Genomic DNA, 24,084 nt, shown 5'->3' on the forward strand with positions numbered 1-24,084 from the left:
AAGCGGGGTCTGAAGACGGTAACACTAGTGAAGGAGGTCTCTGCGGCAGGATGATGGGTGAGGGTGACTTAGTTAAGGTAGGCGGTGGTGGAGATGGAGGGAAGCAGCTGGTTTTACAAGAGACTTAAATGAGAGAGGAAGGAGTCAGGAATGTTCAAATGTCTGCCTTGGGGCACCTCCAGGGTGCCATCTACAGAGCTGGGGAACAGCTCATGTTGAAGGAATGAGTCTTGGGGTGGGGGGTGGAATGGAGAGGAGGATTTCATTGTGAAACATCCAGAGTTTGATGTCAGGCACATTAAAGTGGAGGTGTCTGTACCTCTGTGGGCCATGACTGTTGGGGCTGTAGTTAGGATTGTGCATCCCATCTTGGTAAGGAAGGTATGGGAGTGGATGACTCCAGGTGGGAGTGCTCAGAGTACCAAGAGCCAAGGGCCTGGGAAGGGCACAGGAAAAGGAGTTGAAATAGCTGTCCCCAGTTGAGAGGTCAGGGAGGTCGAGGATAGCGAGGTTTGCATTTGAAATGGAGTTATAGCCCCCGAAGTACTCAGAGCTTGAAGAACTTTGCCTGCATGTGTTTAAGCCTCTCCCTCTAGTGCCCCAACAGAGTTATCTCTACTATTCATAGAAACATTTAACCAGGTATGTACACAGTATCCTTCTTGCACAACAGACTTTCAAGGTGAGTATCCCCACTGCCCTTTAGAAGGGGCCCTGGGTGGAGTGGGGAAATAACTGATCACTGAATAAAGCCATCCTCCCCCTCTTTCTTCTTCCCTCTCCCTCTATCAGAGTAGCTGACATTTACTGAGTGTTCCCCAGTTATTGAGCACTGTTCTAAGCTCTTTATGTCTATTTACTCATTTAATCCTTATGACAACCCAGTGAGGTGGTCTTGTTACCTCTATTTTATAGATGGGGAGACCGAACGAAGGAACGAAGAGGAAGGTGAATATTGTGTAAAATCATATAAGTAGTGAGTAACACAGCTGGGATTCAGACCAGTCATTTAGTTCCAGAACCCTGTGCTTTAACATTGTGAAGTAGGGTCTCACCTTTTGGTACAGCAAACGTAAATATTCAGACGAAGTCAAGTTGGGGTGTGGAAAAGTACTCAGAAATGAATGAACCCCATGATAGCGAGTAAGAAGAGTGAGAAAAAAGATGAGAGACAGAGATGGACAGGGAGCCGGGTCTGGCTTGGGAGATTAGAGTAAACATCAGTAGAAAACAACTGGCGAATTCCACAAGAGGTCGCAGGGTGGTGTGGACCAGCTGACCAGGGGCGACTGGGAAGGATGGAAGAGAAGGTGGCATTTCAAGGGGTTTTTGAAGGATAAACATAAACCCTGAAACGGTTAGAGTGTGGATGTGGGTGGGGAGGACCTGTAGCCAAGGGGACTGCGTGTTCAGGGGTGTGCAGGGAATTCAGAACTGGATGACCAGTCTGTGAAGAGCTGCCTTGTGTGCTGAGCAGCCAGTGTTCCAGTCTGGAGGCCCTGGGCCCTGGGGTGGTTTAGACCATCCTTCTCATGTCACAGTGGGGTTCAGAATTAGAAAGGAAGAGACTAGAGGCAAGGGGACCAGGGGTGAAAGCTCTGAGCCCCTAGAAAAACCCTCTGATGGAGGGGATGGAGGGAAAGGGTCAGACCGGAGGGATTTTTTTTTTTTTTTTGGAGCTAGAATTAACCAACTGTTGCATTCTGGAAATGGATGAGAGAACACGAAATAACAGTGCCCAGGCTTCTGACTTGGGAGGTGGTGATGCCACAAAATAAATGCAGACACAGAAGCGGGGGTAGTGTTAAGCACAGCTGGCGGAAAGCAGAGGAGGAGGAGAGGAGCGGGTCCTGAGTTCACTGTTAGTCTTGCCGTGTTCAAGTGCCCATGGAACCTGCAGGTCAGGGACAGATCCAGCTTGTGTAGGGCCTGAAGCTCCTACAATTCTGAGCCCTCTTTAAGAAAACTAAGAGAAAATTTAAAGATCAAGTTAGCACAGGGCCTTGGGAGGGGCCCCTGCCATGGGCAGGTCCTGGAGTGTGAGCATCAGTGACTTGCGGTGAATCTGCTCCTGCCTCATGCCTAATGCCCAGACTCCCAGAGGGCCTTTTCCCTCTCTGGGGTCCCCTGCTGTGTCTTCCTGCATGTCGGATTCCTCCCTCTGAGATGTTGGCTGGTCATCATCTTGTTTAGACTGTTAGAGCTAATTAAAGTTAACACAGGGTTACCTTAATGCGGTGTCTAGGAAGGCCTGTGCTGTGCCTTCTGACTCTTCAGTGGAAAAGGTCCCTGCTCCACTGTCTCCCTAACACACGAGTGAAACTGAAACAAAAATCCCAAAGGGTTTACATGGGATTATGGTTTGGTTTATTATTGCTACGCATGAGCAACAGAGCATGACAGTGTGAAAGTATATTCTATTTAGATTATTAGAAGGAATTGGTGCCCATGTGTACAGTGAACTTCAAAAAACACTTCAGCTTTTCCTGTTAAGAAAGAATTTTGGGGAGCTATTTTACCTAAAGCCTTTTAGAATAAAGGCTTTTAAACCAGTTTTATTTAACAAACAAAACTTCCTAACAGAAATGAAAAATGGTTTCCTGATAGCCAACAAATGTAAAGCAGCACATTTAGGTAGTTATCCCAATAATATGTGCAAAGTGAGTTCTGTAGCAGGAAGAAGGGCATGGAGGAAGGAACCCTAGAATTATTGTTTAGTCTGTGTCTTTGATACTTCAATGAGAAGCCTTTCCTTGCGGGGAAATGATTGATGACACTGCCAAGGACGAGATTGCATTTGGGTAAAATGGCCTCTCTCTTCCTGCTGCGCCTTAGCCTTTGGAACCCCCACTACATTGTCCCATCCTCTGGGCAGCCACCTGTCCCATGGGTGCCACCTGCCACCTGGGTGCTGCAGAATTCTACCCCCACTCCCCTTTTCACTGTCAGTGTCTGCGTGTGAATGATCTCAGCTAGATGTTAGGCTCTTATCTGATTAAAACATTCACACCATGGTATAAATAGCTTACAGAATTGTATCTGTCAAAGGGTATTTGCACTTTAGAGGGGAGTTGATAGCGCTGCAGATTATGGAAGATTTTGGAGCAGTCTGTCATTAAATTGCATTCATTTCCAAACTGCAGAATGAATGGAGTTTGTATGCCAGCGAGTCTCTGTGTGTGTTTGGATTTTTCTTTAGATTATAGGAAGAGAATATTTTTACCTTATTTTTCTTTCTTTTTTTCTTCTTTTTCCTCCAGGTTGGCAATGGTTTTCTGTGTATGGTTATCTAGTGATTATCTAGTGCAGACTTCAAATGTGTACTTTGGGAGGGCATGAGATTTTAATGGTGGCCTTCTCTGATGGGTCTTGCCACCTGTAAGGTTCCAAGCTCCCAGAAATATGAACTTGGGAATCTAGCACCTTGCTTGAAAAGGTTGGCTCCTGCTCTTGTGAACTGAAAATATGTGCAAATTGCATCACCAGGCCTAAAATCCTGGGGCCTTGTAAAGAAAGGGCACTGAGATGTTGCTTTCTCATTCAAATCCATGACGTGCTGCTGTTCCTCAGTGCTTAGAACCAAGTGCTGTATCTTAAGAAGGACCTAACAGAACAGGAGAAAATCCATAGGACTGACTATTAAAAGGACCGGTGCATACTTATAACTTAAAGTTGGTGGGTAAGAGTCCCTTCTATGCATGTTTTCTCCCAGAGCCTTCAGTCAGACCAGATCATCCTGCATTTTAAATCTGACTTGGGGGGGACGAGTAGGGTAGGGTATTGAAGGCAAGCAGAACTCTTGAATGTTTTAGCCACTCCTGAAAAGTGGACATCATTGTCTGATTTTTGGTTTCCCTTTTGCACTGACTGGAGTCGGGTTTCACCAGGTCTTCTTCGCCAGATTAATAAACGAGGGCACATCAGTGGTTTCTGGGAACTTGGATGCAGGAGAGCTGATGCTGAATTTCTGTTTTTACTTTTCACCCTTAGAATTCAGCCACCTTTTAGGATAGGCTGTTGTGTTACAGAAAGATGCAGGCGGCTGTCCAAATCCTACTCTCTTGTGACCGGTGTTGTAAAACAAGTGGAAACTCTGATAGTTTCTGCAGATGCATGTTTATCTGAAAAATGCTGGGCACTGTCCAAAGGGAAAACAGGCAGTAATGGTCTCAATTTTAAAAACAACCTCTCGCTGTACCAAAACTCTAAGACCTTTTTCATTCTTATAATTTCTAGTTTCCCTCTGTTCAGAAACAAACATTTTTAAAAAAATCGTGAAGATAAGTTTTCGGACTGCTTTGTTGTCTGTGCTGCAACCCCAGACATGTAGGACTTGGCTGGAAGCAGGCAGTTAAGAGACTTCAGGAGAAGGCCAGATGATCTTGAAAGAAGCAAGAGAGTTCATCATTTAAGAATTCCTTCTGTTGGGAAATGAATTTTTAAAAAACTTTTAAACTATTTTTGCTTTTCTTATTAAAAAAGAGTTGTTTCGTGATCCTTTCCTGGGCCATCTTCCAGCGTGTGTGTGTGTGTGTGTGTGCGCACACGCATGTGTGTTCATAAGTTGCTCTTATGAACCTTGTTCTGGGCCACATACCCAACCCTCTAAGCCTGTGAACAACAAGATTAATGAGTTGAAAAGGCTGTTGAAAGAACTCAGAGAATTGCCGCACTAGGTTTGAAAGAATACTTAGGTCATTTACTTCCAAAATACACAATGTATGGCCTTCAGTGCCAAAGTCTTGAATGTGGGTTTGGGTTAGGTCTTTTTATCACAAAAGTAAAAGCAGGGGTTGATCCATATCTTTGACTTCCTGTCCACCCTGTTGTCTGTGGTTAAGTAATTTACATAACAGAACTGATTCTAAGCTGGCTCCCTCTTTCCCCTCTTCCTCTCCCCCACCCCCACCCCCAGGGACCTGGTGGCTGTTTTCCTCCACTAGCCATCACTGTACATTTGGGATTGAAAACTCATTTAGAAGAGAGCCCTAAAGATGAACCTGGTTGCTCAGATCCCTAGGCCTTGGAGTGTCCACCACGATGGATGGTCTGCCCCTACTCCTCTCTCCATTACTATTTTGGAAGTAATGGAGGACACTCTGAATGTACTAGAAGAGTTTGTGTGCCTAGAGTTTATGCAGCTGGAGTATTAGCAACTGTGCAACCTCCCTTGAAAGGATGTTACTCTTATTGTATCAGGTTGGAGATAGACTGGGAAAATCTCAGCTGTGTGGGGAGTTCTGGAGGTTGGTCCAGAAGAAGAGGGTGCTGACTAGGATATGTTCCCTAAACCACAAGTTTTTTTTCAAATGTCATGAGTCTTACCAAGTCTCTTGGGTTGGAAACTTGTGAAGTATTTTGGCAGCTTGGCGTAGGACTCTGCCGGCGTGATTCAGATAGGAACCAAGGCTGGGTGTGCTGTAAGTTCACTTGAGGTTCAGAAGGGCTTATCCCATTGGAGACAGGCGTTTTCCGTTTTTCCGTCTGCCTGGGCACATGATCAACCCTTAATTGAGACCAGAGGGTAAGCACAATAAGAACCACGACCGTGGGGTGGTTTCTACTTTCAGGGGCTTCCATTTCATTTAGTGAGATGAGATGTGTACATGGAGATGCATGGGTGCCCTTGACCTCGCCACAACCTGTGTGGCTTTTGTCTGTGACGTGTCACCTCGCCCCTGCCCTACAGCTCCATCATACACCAGGGCCCCACGTTAGCTGTTCTTGGCTATGACTCACTCTCAGAGGGCCAACCAAGTGCCAGGGAGATGTGGAGAAGGATGTTGGGTTGGGTGCTGTGGTGGAACTTTCATCACCATCCTGGGATGTTCCTGGGGTTTGCAGCCCATCTTGGAAAAGCAGACCAGCCTCTGCCTCACAGTCCGAGAAACTCCTCAGGGCTTTAGCAAAGAGGATTCTGGAGACTTCACAGGGATTTGTCAGCAGAGGGTGGGCTGGGCCAGTACCACACCTGGGAAGAGCCCTCTCTCTACCCAGCTGTGAGGTTGCAAAGTGGCGTGCTTCCCAACTGTTCTCCCAAGATCCCACGTGGAAGTGTCTTCTATTTAACAAAGATGCACAAAATCAGGGGACATCTGGATTATCGTTGGCTACCCCAGGACCTACTGTCTCGCCCTAATGAGTTGTGACTCGGCAGTGCACAGAGACAGGGAGAGTGAATTCTCAGGAAGAAACGGTGGAGGCTGAGCACTGCAAACCCTGGAAAATCATCTGAGGACAGAGAGGTGGGCTCTGTGGATGGAGGGTGGGAGGAAGTGTGGAGAGAATGCCGAAGGATGGCAGGAGAGTGGGTGGTTTTGAAGACCAACTTCTTTCACGTTGTTATCGACCTGCTTTTATTCCACGTGTGGCGAATAAGAACCTAGTGGTCAACCAGGAGATATGTTATCAAAGCCCTTGAGAGAGGTCCTCTTTGCAGAGTGTTTTAGGCAAAGCAACTCTGAGGGTTCAGCTTGACTGAAGTTAAACACAAGGTTTAATTTAGAAGTTTGAGCCAAATTTTTGAGTTCTTTTTTTATCCCGAGTTTTCACATTGTTCCTGTTTGAGGGTGGGGAGGAAACAAGAGGAAAGTGTGGAGTCATCTCTGCAGGGCCTGAGCAAAGCGATTTCACTGCCTGTTCCCTGCAGTCACAGAGATGCATGGCCCCTCAGGCAGCAGGGGCCAGAGCCCCACTGAGCAGGTGTGTTCTAGAGTGAGTGCCCCGTGCAGGCCTCTTTCCTGTTCAGAGGTTGTGGGAAGGGGAACATACATCTTTTCTTGTTTTCTTTCTGTTAAGTCAGCTGCAAAGTGAGTACAGATCGGGCTTAGCACAGATGGAGTTTCTTCTTTTTTTGTGAAATGCTTGTGCTGTCTGCTTTACCACTGGCAGAACAACTTAATTTCAAATTAGTATTATAATAAAACATAAGCAAAGACTCACATAGGAAATTAGGCAGTGTGGTCATGGTCATTCTTCTGTAACCCACAGCCCGTGACCAGTGTGGACAGACCTTGGCCAGGTTGCTTAACTTCCCTGAGCTAACCTTCCTCTTGTGTAAAGAAAGGTTTGGATTAGACTGTCTCTTCAAGGTCAGAAATTCTTTGATTTTAAAATTGATTATTGGAATATATGTAGATCATTAGGGAACTACAAAGCACAGTCCAGCGAGAGTATAGGATGTAAATATATGAAAAATTAAATGACTGTGGAATGTTAGTCTTAATTTTAGCTCAGGATGCCTCTAGAAGGTGTAAGTCAGCTAATGGTGAATTGCTGTTAGTACTCAGGACCTGGAAAAAGGTGTGTGACCACTGTCCTATTTGGGTTGGTTTGTACCTTGGAAATAGTGTGGATGAGGTGGGTTTGTGGTAGTTACTAGTAGCACCTGTGTTATTCAGGGCCAGCATCTTCCTGGATGATGTCATACAATTTCATTGTTTTAGCCACCACCTGCCTACATGTGGTCTCCCAGCATATCTGCATCTGAAGCTCTGTTCTCATCTCCATGCATGTGTGGCCACATGTCATTTTCTGTTTAAAACCCTCTGATGGCTTCTCATGTAGCTCAGGCAATCTTTAATACACCTGTCAGCGTGATCTGTACTGTGCTTACCCCACCGGGCTCAGCATGTACTACTCTCCTCTGGACCACTGCTCTGAAACTGCGTGGGCCATCTTTCACATCCAGTTGGTGGTAACTATCCACCCATCATTGTGTCATACGAAAAGGTCTCCCAGGATGAGACCACTCAGGGTTGTGGGCTTCTGTATTCTTGTCAGGTTCCAAAAGCAGGAGTACTGTCAGCAGCATATGATTTCACCCTTTCAGGCATCTGAGCTCAGGACCAGCCAGATGGAAGAGATGTTCCGGGTGAGGTACTGGGAAAGGGCACAGAGCTTCCCTATACTCTCCAATCTCGCCACTCCCCAAACGTCCACATTTTCACCAACCCAGAAATTCCCTTTATTCTACTTTAAGAGCCAACTCAAACCCGCCTTTGCAAGACGTTGGGTGATCAGCCATCAAGCCCTGTGAGCATTTGATTACTTTCCTCTTCGGTGCCCAAATGCTGGTCCTCAGACTATTCAAAGCCTTTTCTGATGTGTGTGTAAATGAGAAAAATAAAGGAAATGAAGTGCGTTCCTAAAAATTTAAAGGATTTTAGGGAAAAAAATCTAAGTTTGCCATCCTTAGTTTCAAGTATGTTTGTATGTGTGTGTTTTTATAGCCTTTCTTTATGAAACAGTGGTAGTGATTAATGTTATTTGGATTTTTTTTTAATTTGGATTTTGTATTTTCGTATTATTGCTTGGCAAAATAAATGTTGGAAACCAATGACAGTGCCCTGATAAAAAGAAATTGATAATATATGTGAAACTTCTTTGACAAAGTGGTGTGAATGAAGAATATCAAAAAGGTATCTTCCTCTGTTGCAGCTTGTTGACATTGAGTTTATATTGCCGAAAGTAATACCATAATTTTTCTTTAAGGTCAAACTAGTTTACTCCTTGAATTTTTGACATAAGCAAATTCCATGTATTAGTAATCTAATTCTAAGTGAGAGAAAACATTTAATAAACTGTTTTATAACAAACTATTTCTAATCACTTTCCCCATTTGAAATGATCACAAAGGGACCATTAGGTCACAAAGGGACCTTTTCTGCATTGAGCAAAGAGTATATTTGGCTCAAGCAGAGCTCTTTCTCCTTGCACTGTTGGAAAGAAAAACACTTCTAAAATCTTTTCCCCCGGCATTCATTTGGATACAGCACAAACAGCATGCCTGTTTCAGCATCTTGCACCTAGATATCTTTTTTTTTTCACCATTTAATTGCTTTGTTGCCTACATGTGTAAACACTTGTGGGGAGTGGAAATTTGGTATAGTCATAAACTGGGCTGTGATTTTGTAGACTATTGTTAACACAGTGATTTTTGAGGCTACCTATCCCACTGCCATATTTTACCGCTACTCAGAGGGCACTCACATCTGGCTTTTAATCCAGTTGGCTGAGTTGGGAACTGGCTTTTGTTGTTGTTGTTTATTTTTTTAGTGTGTCCTGAATAGTGGGAAGGAGGGCACTCAGGACTGTACTGCTGTGAAGATTCCTAGTGAAGTTGTGTTCCTCATGGTCCCTGCCTTCCTTAACCCATCACAAACCCATCTGTCTTCCATCACGGTGTTTGTCAGTTCTAGTTGCTTCTTTCCAAGACAGTTAGCCATTTGTATCTCACTAGGTTGGTAGCAGGTTGGTTAAAATAATAGACACTCTTTGCATGTGAGTTATATACCTTTTGCTAGAAACAATTTCTAAAAAATTTCCACGTCTCATCTCCCAAAGATTTCTGTGAAGTACATTGAAGGCAAATGTTACTCTGCTTATAGCACAAACACAGCAGTTATATGGCAGTTAAATCATTTCTCAGGTCACATAACAAGATTATAATGAAGGGGTGGTTGCTCCAAGAAGTATGATTTTGGAGTTTCACACTTGTCCATAATGGATAAATTACCATACTCTACCCATCATTTCCCCAGGAATTTTGCAGGTAATTGAAGGATTAGCAGATAATTCATTTTTACTTAGAATAATTATTTTTATTGCTGCATATGCTGTGGAAAGGAAAACTCTGCTTTAGAGTTCTCATTGAGAAGGCAGAATTCAAACTCCTGACTGCTGAATACAAGTGTCCACTTTTCTAGCGTTTTCTTCCCCTTTTCCTTTCCCAGAACCTGTGATGTTTCTTCACTGAAAGTCTAGCTGCTCCCCAAACACGCCATGCACTTCCAAGCCTCCAAACCTTTCTGTGTATGTAGTTTCTTTTGTCTTGAATGTCTTTTGTTCTGTTCACTGCTTGACAAAATCTTGCTCATCCTTTAAAGACGTTGGTTTTTCCAGATGCGTTGCCTAGACTAGCAGCATCAGCACACCTGGGAGCTCTTTAGAGATGCAGATTCTCTCTGGCATTCCAGACCTTCTGCAGTGGAGGATTGGGGGAAGGGAGACTGATAGCAGTTCAGAGGAGGGACTTGGGAGAGACCCTGTGCCCTTAGAGGGCCAGCATTCTTGCCCGGACCTCCCTCCCTAGCTGGACCGTCCCAGAGAGGGTTAGAAGAGGGTCCAGCAGTCTGTGTTTTAACAGGCTCTCTGAGTGATTCAGATATGATGGAGTTCGGGAACCACCATGTTCAGGTACCTTTCACATGGCACCTTGTCTCTGAAGCTTATCCTGAGGATTCTGGAGCAGGTAGTCACCTCTCACTTTGAGGCACTTTTTCTTACTGTGTTCATTAGTCAGGGTAGGCTAACTGCTGTAACCAAATGGCAGTAGCTTAACGCTGTGTTTATTTCTCACTTGTGACAAGATCTCGTTGGGTGTACATCAGGAGGTCTTCCATGTGATGATTCAAGAATCTAGTTTCCTTACATCCATGGCTTCTCCCTTTCTGGGGCCTCCTCTGAGCTGCCTGGGGAGTCTCTGCTTTCACGGGGCCCCACAAAGAGTGAGAGATAGAGAGAGAGCGCGAGCGAGCGAGCGTGTGTGCGCACGCGAGCGAGCAGGAGCAAGCTGGGATGATTGGGCACCATGTTTTACAACTGCACCCAGACTTTGCTACTTCTCTTTTCTTATATTCCTTTGGCCAGAGTACAATCACATAGTTTCAACCTAACTGCCAAGGAAACTGGAAAATGTGGTCTTTCTGTCTGCCTAGGAAGAAGAAACAGGAGATTGGGGAGCATCTAGCCCAGCTCTGTCCAGTAACAGTACAATTCCAGCCATATGTATTATGCAAACATTTTCTAGTAGCTGCATTAAAAAAAAGTAAAAGGAAATAGGTGAAATAAATTTTAATAGTACATTTTATTTAATTCAGTATATTCAAAGTATTATTCAGCACGTAATGAAAAAAATTATGAATATTTTCCTTTTTTTTTATCCCAAGCCTTTGAAATCCATTGTGTATTTACTGTATTATAGAACTTATCTCAATTTGACCAACCAAATGTCAAGTGTTCAGTAGTCCTATGTGGCTAGTGGCCACCACGGTGGACATCTCAGGTCCAGCCAGCCCCTGCCATGCTTGATACTGAAGTTACTTGCTTGTATCCCTGCATCTTCCTCCCCTACTGTTCCTCTGTGTTCCTCACCTGTCAGTCCTTGCACAGTGCCCTGTGGTTAAGAAATGCTTGTGAGTGATGGAGCAGGCAAGAGAGTTAATGCATGAATCAACTAATCATGAATGGATTAATGAGTAAATATGGGAGAGCATTCCTCTTGGCTCTTTTAACTACTCTAACGAAAGTTCCTAAGACGTTCTCTTTTGTGATAAGTGCTAGTTGGCACAGTATGACAAAATGAATGTCACAGTGGAAGAATAAACTCAGCCCAGTTAGCTGTGGCGTTAATCCGTGTATCACTGAATTGCAGAAAGTCTGAGCTGAAAAGAATTTGACCATCGCATAGTTTGGTGTCCTTATTTGATGAGCATGGGTCCCTGAGACAAGTGGAGACTTGGAGGTGGCACATCAGCTCTAGGGAGCCAGCTCTGCTGACAATTTTGGTTGATTTAACTCTATTGTAATAAATCTGAAGCCCTGTTACTCCCACTACCCCAATTAATGAACACATATAGTATATGCTGCGGTTATTTCAAAATGAGATGTTAGGGAAAGTGTTAACATAGTCTCAATTTTAAAATGTTGCCAAACAATTTTTTTTGCTTGTTTCACTCCTTTTCTTTAAGTCTTAAATTAGGGGCCAGTAAAGCTTGTGAAAGTTTTATCAGGCCAATGTACACATCTGAGTAAGAGATTGTATTTGAAAGGAAAGTAGTAGTGCATTGAGACTGTGATATTGGATTAGGGATATTTTTTTCTATACTGGCCTGATTGAGGTGTGGAGGATGCATATGGAGGATGTCACTTTGGCATCTTATTCCTCTCATGGCAGGAAGAAAGGAAATCCTTAGAAATGCGTGTTGCCTTTCTCTAAACAGATTGCATCATTGCTTTTGGTTAGCTACCATAATGGTCACAAAATTGAACTTGAATGAGAGCTTGTAACTCACCTGGCAAACAAGATGTTTATGAAGGGATTCTGGGCAACAAAACCCTAGGGCTGGTTTTGTTCTACATTCTCTTCAGGAAAGTACACCACTAAGCACCTGTCTCACTGTGTGATCATGCCATTAAAATAATTTGAGAGATGTGTGAAGCTTGTACTGCTCCTTTCTCATTGGCTTGGAATTGAAAGGCATTTTATCTGGGCAGGGGTTGGGAAGGAAGGTAGCAAGGAAGGTGGGTGTGAAGGGTGATCCTGGTGGAAGAGCCCACCTACAGAGTTGTGCTTTCCCAGAGAGTCCAGCTAAATGGAAATGATCAATCACTAGTGAGTTGAAACCGATCAATCACTAGTGAGTTGAAACCTGCCGTGGCGTTTCAATAAGGCCAAGGCGTGTGTCCAATGCCTGGAGGACAGTAAACTTTTTGGCCTCATCCCCACCCCACCCTCTGCTTTCAGCAACATACCATCATCTGTATCATACCTGTAAGAGATATATCTGGGAACCCATCCATGTTTCCTTGTATGGGGTCTGGGCTTAAACATCGTGGGTGTTCCTCCTGTATCTTTTATGTTATTAAATTAAGATCGGTGCTTCTCAGACATAGGTGAAAGCCTGCAGCATAGGTGTCACCTGGGGGGCTGTGAAAAATACAGATTCCTAGGTCTCAGCTCAAGACTCCCAATTTGGAAGTTCTGGGTGGGGTCCTGGATCTATATAATGCAGAGGCGAGCAGGCATTTGACAGCTTAAGATCAGAAGGTGGTAGGGGAACATTCCAGACCCATGGACAGCATTTCTGGGAGCACGGAGGAGGGCGTGAGGAGCAACACAGTCCATGTTCTTTGTGCATGAGATTTGAGGCATAGGGTGCTGAGGAGGGCAGGGAGACTGCAGTGAGTCTGTGTGCTGTGCCAGCCCTGCAGGCTGTGACATGAAGGGTTGTCACAGGTTTGCATGTGGGGAGACTGCCCTGCCCTGGGAGCCAGGTCTCCAGGTTATTCTGTTTGTTCCTTCCTTCCTTCCTTCCTTCCTTTGGGGGATTAAAATGAGAGGAAATGCTTTGCTCTCATATTTCCGTCTTCCGTCACTCTGTTCCATGTTTTGGACCATTAAGAGGTTTCACCTACGAGTGAACAATAAAATAAAGAGGTTTCAATAGAGTGAGGTTTTGGTCCTTTACCCAAATTGAGCTGTATTCACTTAATCTTCTAAGGTATAAGAACTTATGTTGCATTTGAGTTTTAAATCTTTTCAGTTGTGGGTAATATCTGAAGATCTGGTTGGTCACTTGTGGGCCAGTTTTCAAATAGATGTTGGTTTTATCTTTATGGCCAAGGCAAATGAAAATGAACCTTTATTAATCTGATTAAGGTGTTTTGCCACATAGCAGCCCTGTGACCTCGGACTAATTCCCTAACTTCCGTGCCGTGGTTTCCTCATCTGTAACATAGATGGTGGGGGAATAACGCACTGCTTCTCACCATGTCAGCCGTATTGGAGCCTGAGGCAAAAAGAAAAAATGTCAGTAGTACTGATCTTATCTTTATTTCAAGTTTTGATTTGTTTACCATGACTTTTTTTGGGGATATTAACTTTGATTTTATTTGAGTACTTCATTAAATTTTATTTATCTTGATTACTGAGGTTTCAGCACTATCTTAAATTCTATTCCTCAATTGACTGTCTTACTTAACTCATCCCAGCCCTGGCCATGGAGGAAGTATCGTATATGCATTAGCTGCTTTCTAGATATAATTTTTTAAGAATTCCCGAATAGTAATAAATGGCTTTAGAAGTTTCAAAAAATGTGTTTAGTTTAAAATAATTCATGCTTATGAAGGGAAATCTAGAAAGTATAGCTAAGTAGAAAATAGGGAAAATAAAAGCCTTTGTTCCATACTTCAGATACATCCACTATTAACAATTAAATTTCAGTTTTCATTTCTTGTTATTGCCTATTCTTATATTTTCAAGCCTAGAAAACTCTCCAGTATTTTTTGTATTTTTGGCTTCCTTAAGGAGATACATGTTTGAAAAGGAGGTAAAATTATGTTTGAAATGAACTTTAAAATATTCCGATCTACTTAATTACTAGCTTTCAGATTAATTTTGAAACAGCTCCAAAGCACAGTAACAGTGTGGACTTAGGGTAAAAGTTTTTTAATTTATAAGAACACCGATTTCTGTAAACATACCTCCTTCTAGTGTTATTATTGTTAAGGGTTACATTGAACTGAATTAAACGAGAATGTATGTCAAGTGCTGAGCACATAGTAGGGACTTGGGGATGTTTTCCTTGCCCACCTCTGCCAGACCCCAAGCCACTCTCTTCCTTTTCCTCTCCGTTCTGTGTGAAATTCCTGTGACAGTTACTTAAACAAATAAATAAATATTGACTTCTGGATTTAGGTCTTGGCGAAGCACTAATGGATGTGTGTGCCTAGAGAGTTACTAAATGCTTCATGTAACATTGGAGCCTCGTTTACTTTGTATTTATTTAACCTGCTGTTTTTGGATGGACAGAGGGACTTCAAGACCTGGCCCCTTTTTGTGGAAAGTCCAGTGGAATATTCATAGCCCCTGGTGCTCTGCTTTTCAGAGCTTGATTAGACATTGCCTTCTCTCTTTTAACCACACTTTGTGGAAGTTTTTTCCCTTGTGTGGGCAAGAAAAGCTGAAGCCCATTGTGTTGCACATGTCATACTTCAGAAACGTAACAGAAGTAACTCTGGACTGTTCAGCAACTCCATCACCACCACCACCGTGTGGGTGTTGATTGGCAGTGAAGAGAAGGGAAGCTCTGTTGGCCCCCCTTCCGTGACATTTGCCCTTCCCCCACCTACCTTGTTTGTACCTCCCTCCACCTCTGATCACCATTACTTGTAGCTTATCTGTGAAAAATTCATTTAGTTTAGTTATGTATTTTTATAAGCACTCTAGGGGAAAGTTTGACTGGTCAGGATGTGTTGTCCAGGAATAACGTTTAAATCCCCTAAAGCTGTCAGCTTTGTTTTCTATTCCTTGTCAGTCTCTTAATTTCACAAAGGAAATCAGTCACAATGAGCTTGGAAGAAGTGGAAGGCCCTCACTGAGGTAGCAGGATGGGAAAGGATATATCATCTTTGCCGCTATGAGTTTATCTTATGGAAGGGACATAATCTAACGCTTTTTAAAAGAGGGGACTTCCCAGTTATTGTTAGGGAACTGGTATTATTATAAATTATCATTGTCTTTTAAATGCAAGCTTAATTTAGCTGAAAGTGCTAGGGGGAGACTCCAGACCCTCTTTGCCAAGTTTCCTCATGCAGGGTCTGCCCCTTGCTGCCTGGGGGTGATTTCCTTTTTGCAGAAGTAGGTGTGCAGTGTTGGCTGGACTGGTTCTCCCCACCCCCCCACCATGTCAGGGGGCTGATGGCTATGAACTGTGACACTTGGGAGTGATCAGAGCCATGTGACCTTTTCCAGCTTGTCCCACTTCTGTTGTCTGTACATCAAGATGGTCCCCTGGTTTCGCACCTTATAAACACTAATGAAAATTAAATTAACGTACACAAAGACTTCATAAAACCTCAGTTTGGAGGGTGTTTATTTGCATTTTTCGTTAAATTGTTTTGAGAGATGGATATGGGGAGAAGTGAAAGAATGGACATTTTTGTCTTCCATTTACAACTAATAAGGCATTTGAAAGAAAAATGTTAGTGCCTTTGAAAAAAAGCTTTTGTTTTTCTCACCAGGCACATTCTCTGGCCCTTAACATTTGTCAGGTGGTGAGGAAAGTTAAAAAATTCTAACTTCGTGTGAACTCCCTTGATGCTTGGGTTGGTGACAAGTCAAGTCAAGGTGAGGCAGTTTCATCATTTATTCTATAAGCAAACACTTATAGATTGCCTGCTGTGTACACAGTACATAACCATCGCCCCTCCCTGCGCTCCCAGCTGACGAGAGGAGATAAAACTCTCTGGGGTAGCTCCAGTCAAGGTTGAGGCTGCAGCAGGCTGGGCTTTGGTAGCTCAGGCTGCAAGTTTCATTTCCTGAGAAAAATCCCAGGCACATTATGTTTTCCTTGGCTTTGTAAATTTCCATCTCTAAAACAAATCATGGACGCTGCTGGCTGAATGATCATTATTGTGATTAAAATAAACAGTTCACAGAAAATCTGTTGGTGTCCAGAGTGTAAGAGCTCTGTATCCAGACTGAGGGGATTCAAGAACTGTTTTTTGAGCACCTCCCCTGTTTTAGGAGCTGGGAATAGAGCAGTGAGCAAGAGACAAAAATCTGTCTTCATGGAGCTGCTGCTTTTTTTAAATTGGAGTTAGACAGACACTAAACAAATAAGAAAAACAGAGTATAGAATGCCAGATGGTGATGAAGGCTGTGTGAGAATGGAAGCAGGGAAAGGGGTGTCATGGGTGGGGTAGGGCTGTCTTTACTGAGAATCTTCTTGAACATTCGTGGCTGCAGGTTCCTCCGCACAGTGGGACACATCCTTTATCCACCTGGGTCTTGGGAATGAACCGTAGTTAGCTAGGATAATTATGGTGGACATTCTGATCCCTGTTTTCCTGGTAGGGGAACTGGGCCCCCAGAGGGGTGAAGTCCCCCCTAAATTCACACAGCCAGAACCAGAGAGCGGCCTCGAGAAGCAGGAGGACCCTGCCTAGCTTACTCTCCTCATCTGAACACAGAGCCCTCTTTAGGGCCCGTGCCCTCTTTCCTAGCGCGGTGGGTTTACCCTCAGGCTTTGGGGAGGGGGCAGAAGGCCTCTCCGCCCACTTGTTCACCAGTAGAACATCCTGTGGTTCTCGTCCTCTGCCAGCCTCGCAGCTCTGCCCCTGCCCTGCTGGAAATGAATGAATGAATGAATCTCGCACGTTTAGAAATATATTCACCTTTCAGTCTTTGTGGTTTTCTTTTGTGTGTAGTAGGGCAATATGATTTTGAAATGTTTAACATTCCATTGCAGTGGTTTATTTTTCCCCAAATGTCATCAATACAGGAAGTTTTATTAATATTTTAGGTATGTAGAGCTGGAAAGATCTTTTGGTGTAAGTTCTTCATTGTTTTATGAGTGAAGTGTGTGGGACCCAGAGAGGTGAAGTGACTTTTCTAATATCACCCAGCAGTTGAGCAGTATAGTGGGGGCTAAAACCTCAGTGTAAGCTTTTTCTATGACAATGTCTTGTAATACACCTTATTCGTTTTTTTCTGACTATATAAGTGATGGGTACTTTCAAAGAAAATCTGGAAACAAAACAGTTTAGAGAAAAATAAAATCACTAAGTTTTACATACCAGAAATAATCATCAGTCACATTTTGTTGTATTTTTTTTCAGTCTTATATGTGTGTATAATTGTGGGCATTTCCTCAATGTCTTTAAAAGTTCTCAAAAAAACATAACTTTTATTGGTTCACTTATTTGCCCTGTTTGGAGTTATACTTTGTTGGACTTTGTCTACTGGGCATTGGGCTTCATCTGATGACCCTTTTGCTGACTTGGCCGTCAGTCAGCAAATAAGACTGCAGGTGTTGACACTGCTGATTGCCATCTAATGGTCTGTGTATTCAGCCATTTAAACTGTTTCAGTTGCTTTATCTCTACTTAATTGCATTTGAGCCTGCTAGAGTGAAGAGCTTTGTGTCTTAAAACCTCTGTTGGCTCTCTTGCTCATCTCTCTGGACCTCAGTTTCCTTATTCTGTGAGTGGAGGGTCTTCCCTTGGTCCCTGCTCTAAGAACTAGGTAAACTCTTAGGGCCTCTCCTCAGAAATCACAGAAAATTTTGAGTGTAATTTTAGAGGGTTCATGGACCCCCTCCCCAAGTTCAGCCTTGGATTCTAGGCTAAGAAACACTAGGCTTGATGATAATGTATATTGCATTTCTGTGATTACTTCATTAAATCTCCAATCACAGAAGTAATTGAGGTGAGCATTAGAATTTATATCACAATGTATTTTTCTAATATTAACTCTTTGGGAGTCCCCAAGGGTCTGAGACAGAAACGCTCTCTCTTGTCCCCTCCCACTCACCTCTCCTGCCCCCACATCTGTCCTACCTTTTTGTCACTGCATTCCTCCTCTACTGTAACTGACTATTTAGCACTTTGCCCCCTGCACCTGTTGTCTTGTCCTGTTCTCTGTGTTGCTGCTTCTATGTACCGTATTTTTATTTTCTCAGAAGGACAGATCGTATTCCCAACACTTCTTTTCTTTGGCCAGCAAGCTGACCAAGTACTAATACACTGTGGAAAATTGTCATTTGCTCCCTTTTGTAATTTTTCTTAATAATTTTTACTTGCTGTTTCACGTTTTCCCAGAAAAGAGAAAAGGAATGATTACTTTGGAATACATGTCTAATATGTATTTAAGTCTTTACTCCAAAGCATGTGTGTTTCCAAGTATATCTTTGTCTTAAATGATGTCTAGCAAATTTTACAGAAGAACGTTTTCTTAGCTGGGAGAAAGGAACATTTTAATTTTTAGGAAATGGTCCACTGGTTTTCAGTGTAAGAGCAGTTGAATGCTTCTGCCTTAATTTGGGCCATTAACAAATGAAAATATTTGCATGTTTTTCAACCACCAAATTGCACTTTAGGGCTAAAGATACCCGGTGACACAAAATTGACATAAGTATTCAGTTCAGCCAATATGTTTTGAATGCTTGTAGTACTTCAGACACTGGGGACTCAAGGGTGGTTAAGATACAATCCCTGCCCCTATGAATTTACAGTCTCACCGAAGAGTGCAGTGCATACAAACTTAGTGAGAGGTGGACTGTGAAAAGCTCCAGAATGAAGGTAAATAAATGTAGTGCCCCATATGGTATCAGAAGAGGAGCTAATTCATTCTGACGAGGAGGACCCAGGGAGTTTCATAGATAAAGTGGCATTTAAACAGCGTCTTGGGGCTTGTGTCGGTGTCCTCTGGGTGAGAGGGCCCTTCATCCAGCTTCGTACTTTTCAGAATGTGATGGAACTTCATCTTATGGTGTGAGGGGGAAGATAACTTTGGAGTCTAAAGTTAGCCTTCCTTATAGTAAAAATTTACCCTTGAAAAATTCCTTAAATTTCCTGTAAAGTTTTCATGGTTTTGTGTACCCAACCTGCATAATAATTTGTATGTATATTAAAATCTGAGAGCTGAAACCCATGTACAGGAGCACCCATTTCATCTGACCTCTGGAATGTTCCTATTTTCCCCATGGGTTTTGCTCCATTCTGTTTTTAACAGTAAAACTCTATACCCGTAATGCTTGTTAATAGATGTAATTGTTATTGTAAGAGTTAAACTAGTTACTGTGTGAAAGACCTTGAGGTTGCTAGAGTTAGGGGCTTATTAGTAAATGTGGATTTGAATCCAGAGGTCCAATGTATACCTTGTTCGTTTGAAATGTTGTAAAGGAAAACTTGACCACCTCCTTCCTGTCCTTCTAAGATGGCATTTCCTCTTGTGGTTGCTCTGACCAGATGTCATTCTCATGTCCCCAGACATCGATCTCATGAAATCCCTTAGAGAAACCACATCCTACTTGTTGGTTGAGGTTGGGATGTTAAATGCTGTACTGTGTGACTCCCTTTGATGGGCAGACTTCTAAAGTGTTGGTCTGTCTTAAATGAGCAGAATAGAACAAGGACACTTTACGTTGCCTGAGAAGTTAGGTGGCAGAAAAGCTGACAATAGTATCTCCAGTCCTCTAAGTCCTGAGAATGTACTTTTTTCATAAATTGGACCTACTTGAACGTGATAGACTAGATGAATATCTTGCTCTCAGAATTGCTTTCTTTTATTTGGGATTTAGGTGTAATGCTCAGAGATGGTGGTGGGCAAGCTATGTGAATTTTGCTGCTGCTTTTCCTATAAATGTTGAGAACCTTGTCTACCCATTAAACAGTTCCCTTTTATGCAAATCTCTGTGTGAGAAACTTTTCAAAAGATTTACTTGCCTTACAGCTTGTTATGTTTTCCTTTTGATGATGTGAATTATGGAACTGATTACGTTTGCCATTCTGTCTTGGCTGCTTGGAAGCCCAGAGCCAATTCAAAGATTTTTCTTTGATTACAGAAGAAGTATAAATTCACGGCTGAAGTTTTGAAAAATATAGAAGAACTTTAAGAAGAAGATGCCTGGCTCATGGCATGAACACTGGGGGATCAAGACAACTGTTTGAAGCCCTTTGTCACAATCAAGCTGCAGAGGGAAGGGCAGTTGGTTTGAAATTGCTGAAGCACTTTGTAATGTGTTGTAGCAACGCAGTTGTGAAATTCTCGTTTTAGGTCACATATCCAGAGTCCTGAATTTTGGGGGGAAGGGTATATCTCAAGGGGTAGAGCCCATGCCCAGCACCCAAGAGGTCAGGGTTCAATCCCCAGTACCTCCTTGAAGTGGAAATCAGTGAAGAAACCTAATTACCTCCCCATCGTAAAAGAAACGTTGCAAGCAAAGTCCTAAATTTAAGACTAAGGTTAACTTCTTCAGATTGGAATAACAACAGTAGTTACAATTAAATGAACACCTACTATGTATCAGGCACCATGCTATGCCATTTTTCCCCTTTTACCGTTTCACTGAAATTACCTTGGTTGGATTAAATCCAGATGCTGCCTTTATCTTTTTTTAATTGCTGATCGGTAGCTTTTATGTATTTGTGCCTTTTAGCAGTTGACATTGTTGGAATAGATAGCTGGTTTAGCATAGCATTATAGTGAAAAGTGTGTACACTGGACCCATATTGCCACTGTGCTGTGTGACCTACACATATGTAACCTCTCTGTGCATGTTTCCTCATCTGTAAAATGGGAATAACCATGTTACCTACTTCACAGGGTTGTTATGAAGATTATTAAATTACCCGTGCAGGTCTTGGGACATGGTGATCACTTACAGCGTCCATAAATTAAATAACCTTTTAGTTCCTTCTTGTTACTTACAGAATGTCAGGATATTTTGACCCAATAAGTAGAATAGCATTTTTCTCCTTAAAAGTCTAGAACTTCTAGTGGCTTAATGATGAAGGGGATTTGAGGAAGAACTGGACTTTTTAGAACTTCTCGAGCCATTTCTAAAAGATTTTTGAGTTGTTGGTTATGTTGTACTTTACAGAGGCTCAGTTTATCTGTTTTGTGCTGTGGGTAGCCTCCTCTGATTTATAGAACATTTCTAAGTTTCGATTTGACTGTTACTTCAAATCTGTATTCATGTAACTGAAACTCTGGTTTTTTTCCTAACCTCTTGTAATTTTACAAATATAAGATTTAAAAAATTCATAGATTGTATTATTTCAGAACACAGATTTGGTGAGTTTATATTTACCCTGAAAGATATTACCCAAATTTTAGAAATAAGATTCCTGGTGGTGAGGGACAGAGACTGAGGTGGCCTCCAGAGGCTCTGGTGGAAGAAGGAGGACGTGTTGGGTAGGGTGCAGCTTGGTCTGGAAAGTAGATTTGTACCTGTATTTTATACAGTAGTTTATATGTTTTCCTTGGTAGATACACCTGTACCTGGTGGTACCTGTTGTTGCTATTTGATAGCTCATCATTTACCTATTACTACTGCTACTTCTGTTATTTACTGTTAATAATTTCTCCTTGATTTTAATGAAATAAGCAGAATAACTAATTGGGAGAGGCTCTGCAGCATCCCAGGAAGGGCAGATTAATATTTCATCCCATCTTAATGCTCATTTCCATGTAATTTTTAGTAAATCCCTTAACACTTCTGTTTTGGTTTTTCCTAAAAGATGACTTTAAAATGAATTAAAAATTAATCTACTGTTAATGTGAGGAAATACTAAAAATGGCAGGCTTTTGGGAAAACACATTTTGGGTGCTATCACCACTGAACCTTGGGGTAGTGACCCAGCTACTTTGCTATGCTTTTGTGCAAATCTCTGTTAATTATATGAATCTGTCATTTATAATGTCCATTCATCTTGCCTTCTCAACTTACCCTGACACTCCTGGAAGAGAGAGACACTTACTCTGCCTTATATATTTATATTTTAATCTCCTTGGTACCTAGTACCAGACTCACATCCCTGTTGATGGATTTAATGTAATATTCTGTTTAATAAAAGCATTTACTGTGATATGTGGTATTTCATGAAAACATTTGATGACCTCGTCTTTTATCTACTATAAAACAGTAGATAAGTTAAGTTTGGCGTGCTGCCGTCTGTCACACAGGGAGAAGCTCTTTCCCTGCACCTGCATGTGTGGAGTGCAGGCAACAGGAACCCCTTGCTGGTTGCCCTTCCCTCTTTTGCTGATCAGCCAAGCATTTGGTGTTTAGCAATAACATGAGGGAAAGCATCCAGAAACTATATAAGAATTTTAGAGCAGCCAGATGACCTAGCTTCTCTTCAGTTCCAGATTTGAAGTAATTACGAAGGAGTCTAACTGTGACTGGTTTTCTTTTAAAAACACTGCACTATTTTGATTCAGGTCGATGTGGCCCACACTGCGTGGGGCAGACACAATAAGGCCGGTGTTTATCGGAGAGGCAGTGCACTGTGTATTGTACAGTTCGGGGTTTGTTTTCCTTTGGCTGGAGAGTGGGAACCTCCCATTTTCCGAGGAGTAGTAACACCCCTGGAGGCTGGCCCTCCCACCCTGGCGGGCTCTGCGGACCCAGCCAGCGGGGCTGGCCACTTATGCCTGGGAAGCTAGCTTCCTTTCCGTCCTCCGGCCCCTGGCATGCATGTGCCTTGCACAGCTGAGGACTCGCAGCTGTCCCAGTTGCAGACCTTCTGACTTGTGTTTTCAGACGAGGATGCAGGCTGATAAGTGCAGGACAAGTAGTAGAAATGTCAAAAAGGAGCTGGTGATCGAGTCCCCCGTGCAGTGCAAGGATGCAGCCCAGGGAGAAGTGGAAGCAGAGAGCCCAGGGCCAGTGCTGGTAAGAGGGGCCCGTCCGTGGGGTTTTTCTGCCTTTTCCATGCTGCGCTTTCACCGCGGGTGGGTGCTTGCTGCCTTCTTGCACTCTGTTTTGATTTTAAACTTGCCTTGCCTGTCTCTGGTGAACTCTCCTCTCTCTTCTCCTGTAGATTGACTTCGGTTCCACTTTGATTCCTCTTTGGGAGGAAAGATATGTTTACGTTTTGTGGGTGAATATGGTTTCCAGGAGGCTTCTTTGTATAGAACAACAATGTATTGTTCAAAATTATGTCCCACCTAGCTGCACTGTTGCCAAACGTAGACCCAAGAGACACACAGTAATTGCCTTCTATAGGGTTGGAAAGATGTCCTTTGCAAAGTTAAAATACTTTTACAATATGTATTTATATAATTGTGAAAGTTAGGATGATGACATTGGGAGATGGTGGGTTAGGAACATAACTGCTGAAGTTACATGTGTTTTCACTCATTTTAACAGGTTTGCCTTGAATTGAACAAAGTAAGAAACAACCTAAACTTTGAACCAATTGATAGAAAAGTTTCTAGTCTTAACAGTAGCTAAACTTAGAGCAGTTTGGATAAATTCAGGTGCTTGGGTAGGCTTTGTTAGGGAGGAATGTGAAAAATGGTTTTGTTGTTGTCATCAATGAGTGGGTTGTGCTTCTCTCTCGGAATTTCTTTAGTACAATAAAGGCACATAATTTTTTAGGCAAACTGCAAAAAACCACCAACATGCACTGCAGAGGGGACAATTGAGCCTTTCAAATGATCTGTTAAAGGGATTGTTAAACTTAGCACTTTTACATAGTGATTTTTTAAGCATGGAGGTTCAATTGTTGTTATCATTAACCACTTTATGATTTTATTAAGTTAATGCCTTTAAGAATCTGAACTTAAACTTCTCTGTTATGGATTTGCTTTGAATTAAGTTACTTTTGACCTGTGAGACTGCTTTATATTGTATTGCCTTCAAAATTATATTGCTAACTACAAACTGAGAAAGTCTATTAAAGTGTGATGGCCTTTTTCACTGCAGGTCTCTATCTGAGAGATTTAGTACTCCTCCCTGCCTCCTGCCCCACCTCCTCCCCTGTATATTGTTTAGAGATGTTATTTGTTAT

The 24,084-nt window shown here is 42.6% G+C and overlaps 1 protein-coding gene across 22 annotated transcripts in view; it reads left to right on the top strand.

Moving 5' to 3' along the window:
- The window catches only part of DOCK9 (dedicator of cytokinesis 9), a 256,366-nt gene that overhangs the window by 71,475 nt on the left and 160,807 nt on the right, over window positions 1–24,084 (top strand). For 3 of the 22 annotated variants that reach the window (XR_010383577.1, XM_064493008.1, XM_064493007.1), the window contains exon 1: window positions 22,646–22,964. The exons of 8 other annotated variants lie outside the window; for them this stretch is intronic. Coding sequence is in view for 9 of the 14 variants with exons in the window: in XM_064493008.1 (XP_064349078.1) it covers window positions 22,767–22,964 (198 nt within the window). In the remaining 5 variants the exon portion in view is untranslated. Of the gene's footprint in view, window positions 1–22,644; window positions 22,965–24,084 lie in introns of those variants that run through there. 11 more of the 22 variants (XM_064493002.1, XM_064493013.1, XM_031466261.2 and 8 more) reach the window with 7 other exon arrangements.

Source organism: Camelus dromedarius, chromosome 13 (assembly GCF_036321535.1).
Source record: "Camelus dromedarius isolate mCamDro1 chromosome 13, mCamDro1.pat, whole genome shotgun sequence".
In the NCBI taxonomy this organism is placed as follows: domain Eukaryota; kingdom Metazoa; phylum Chordata; class Mammalia; order Artiodactyla; family Camelidae; genus Camelus; species Camelus dromedarius.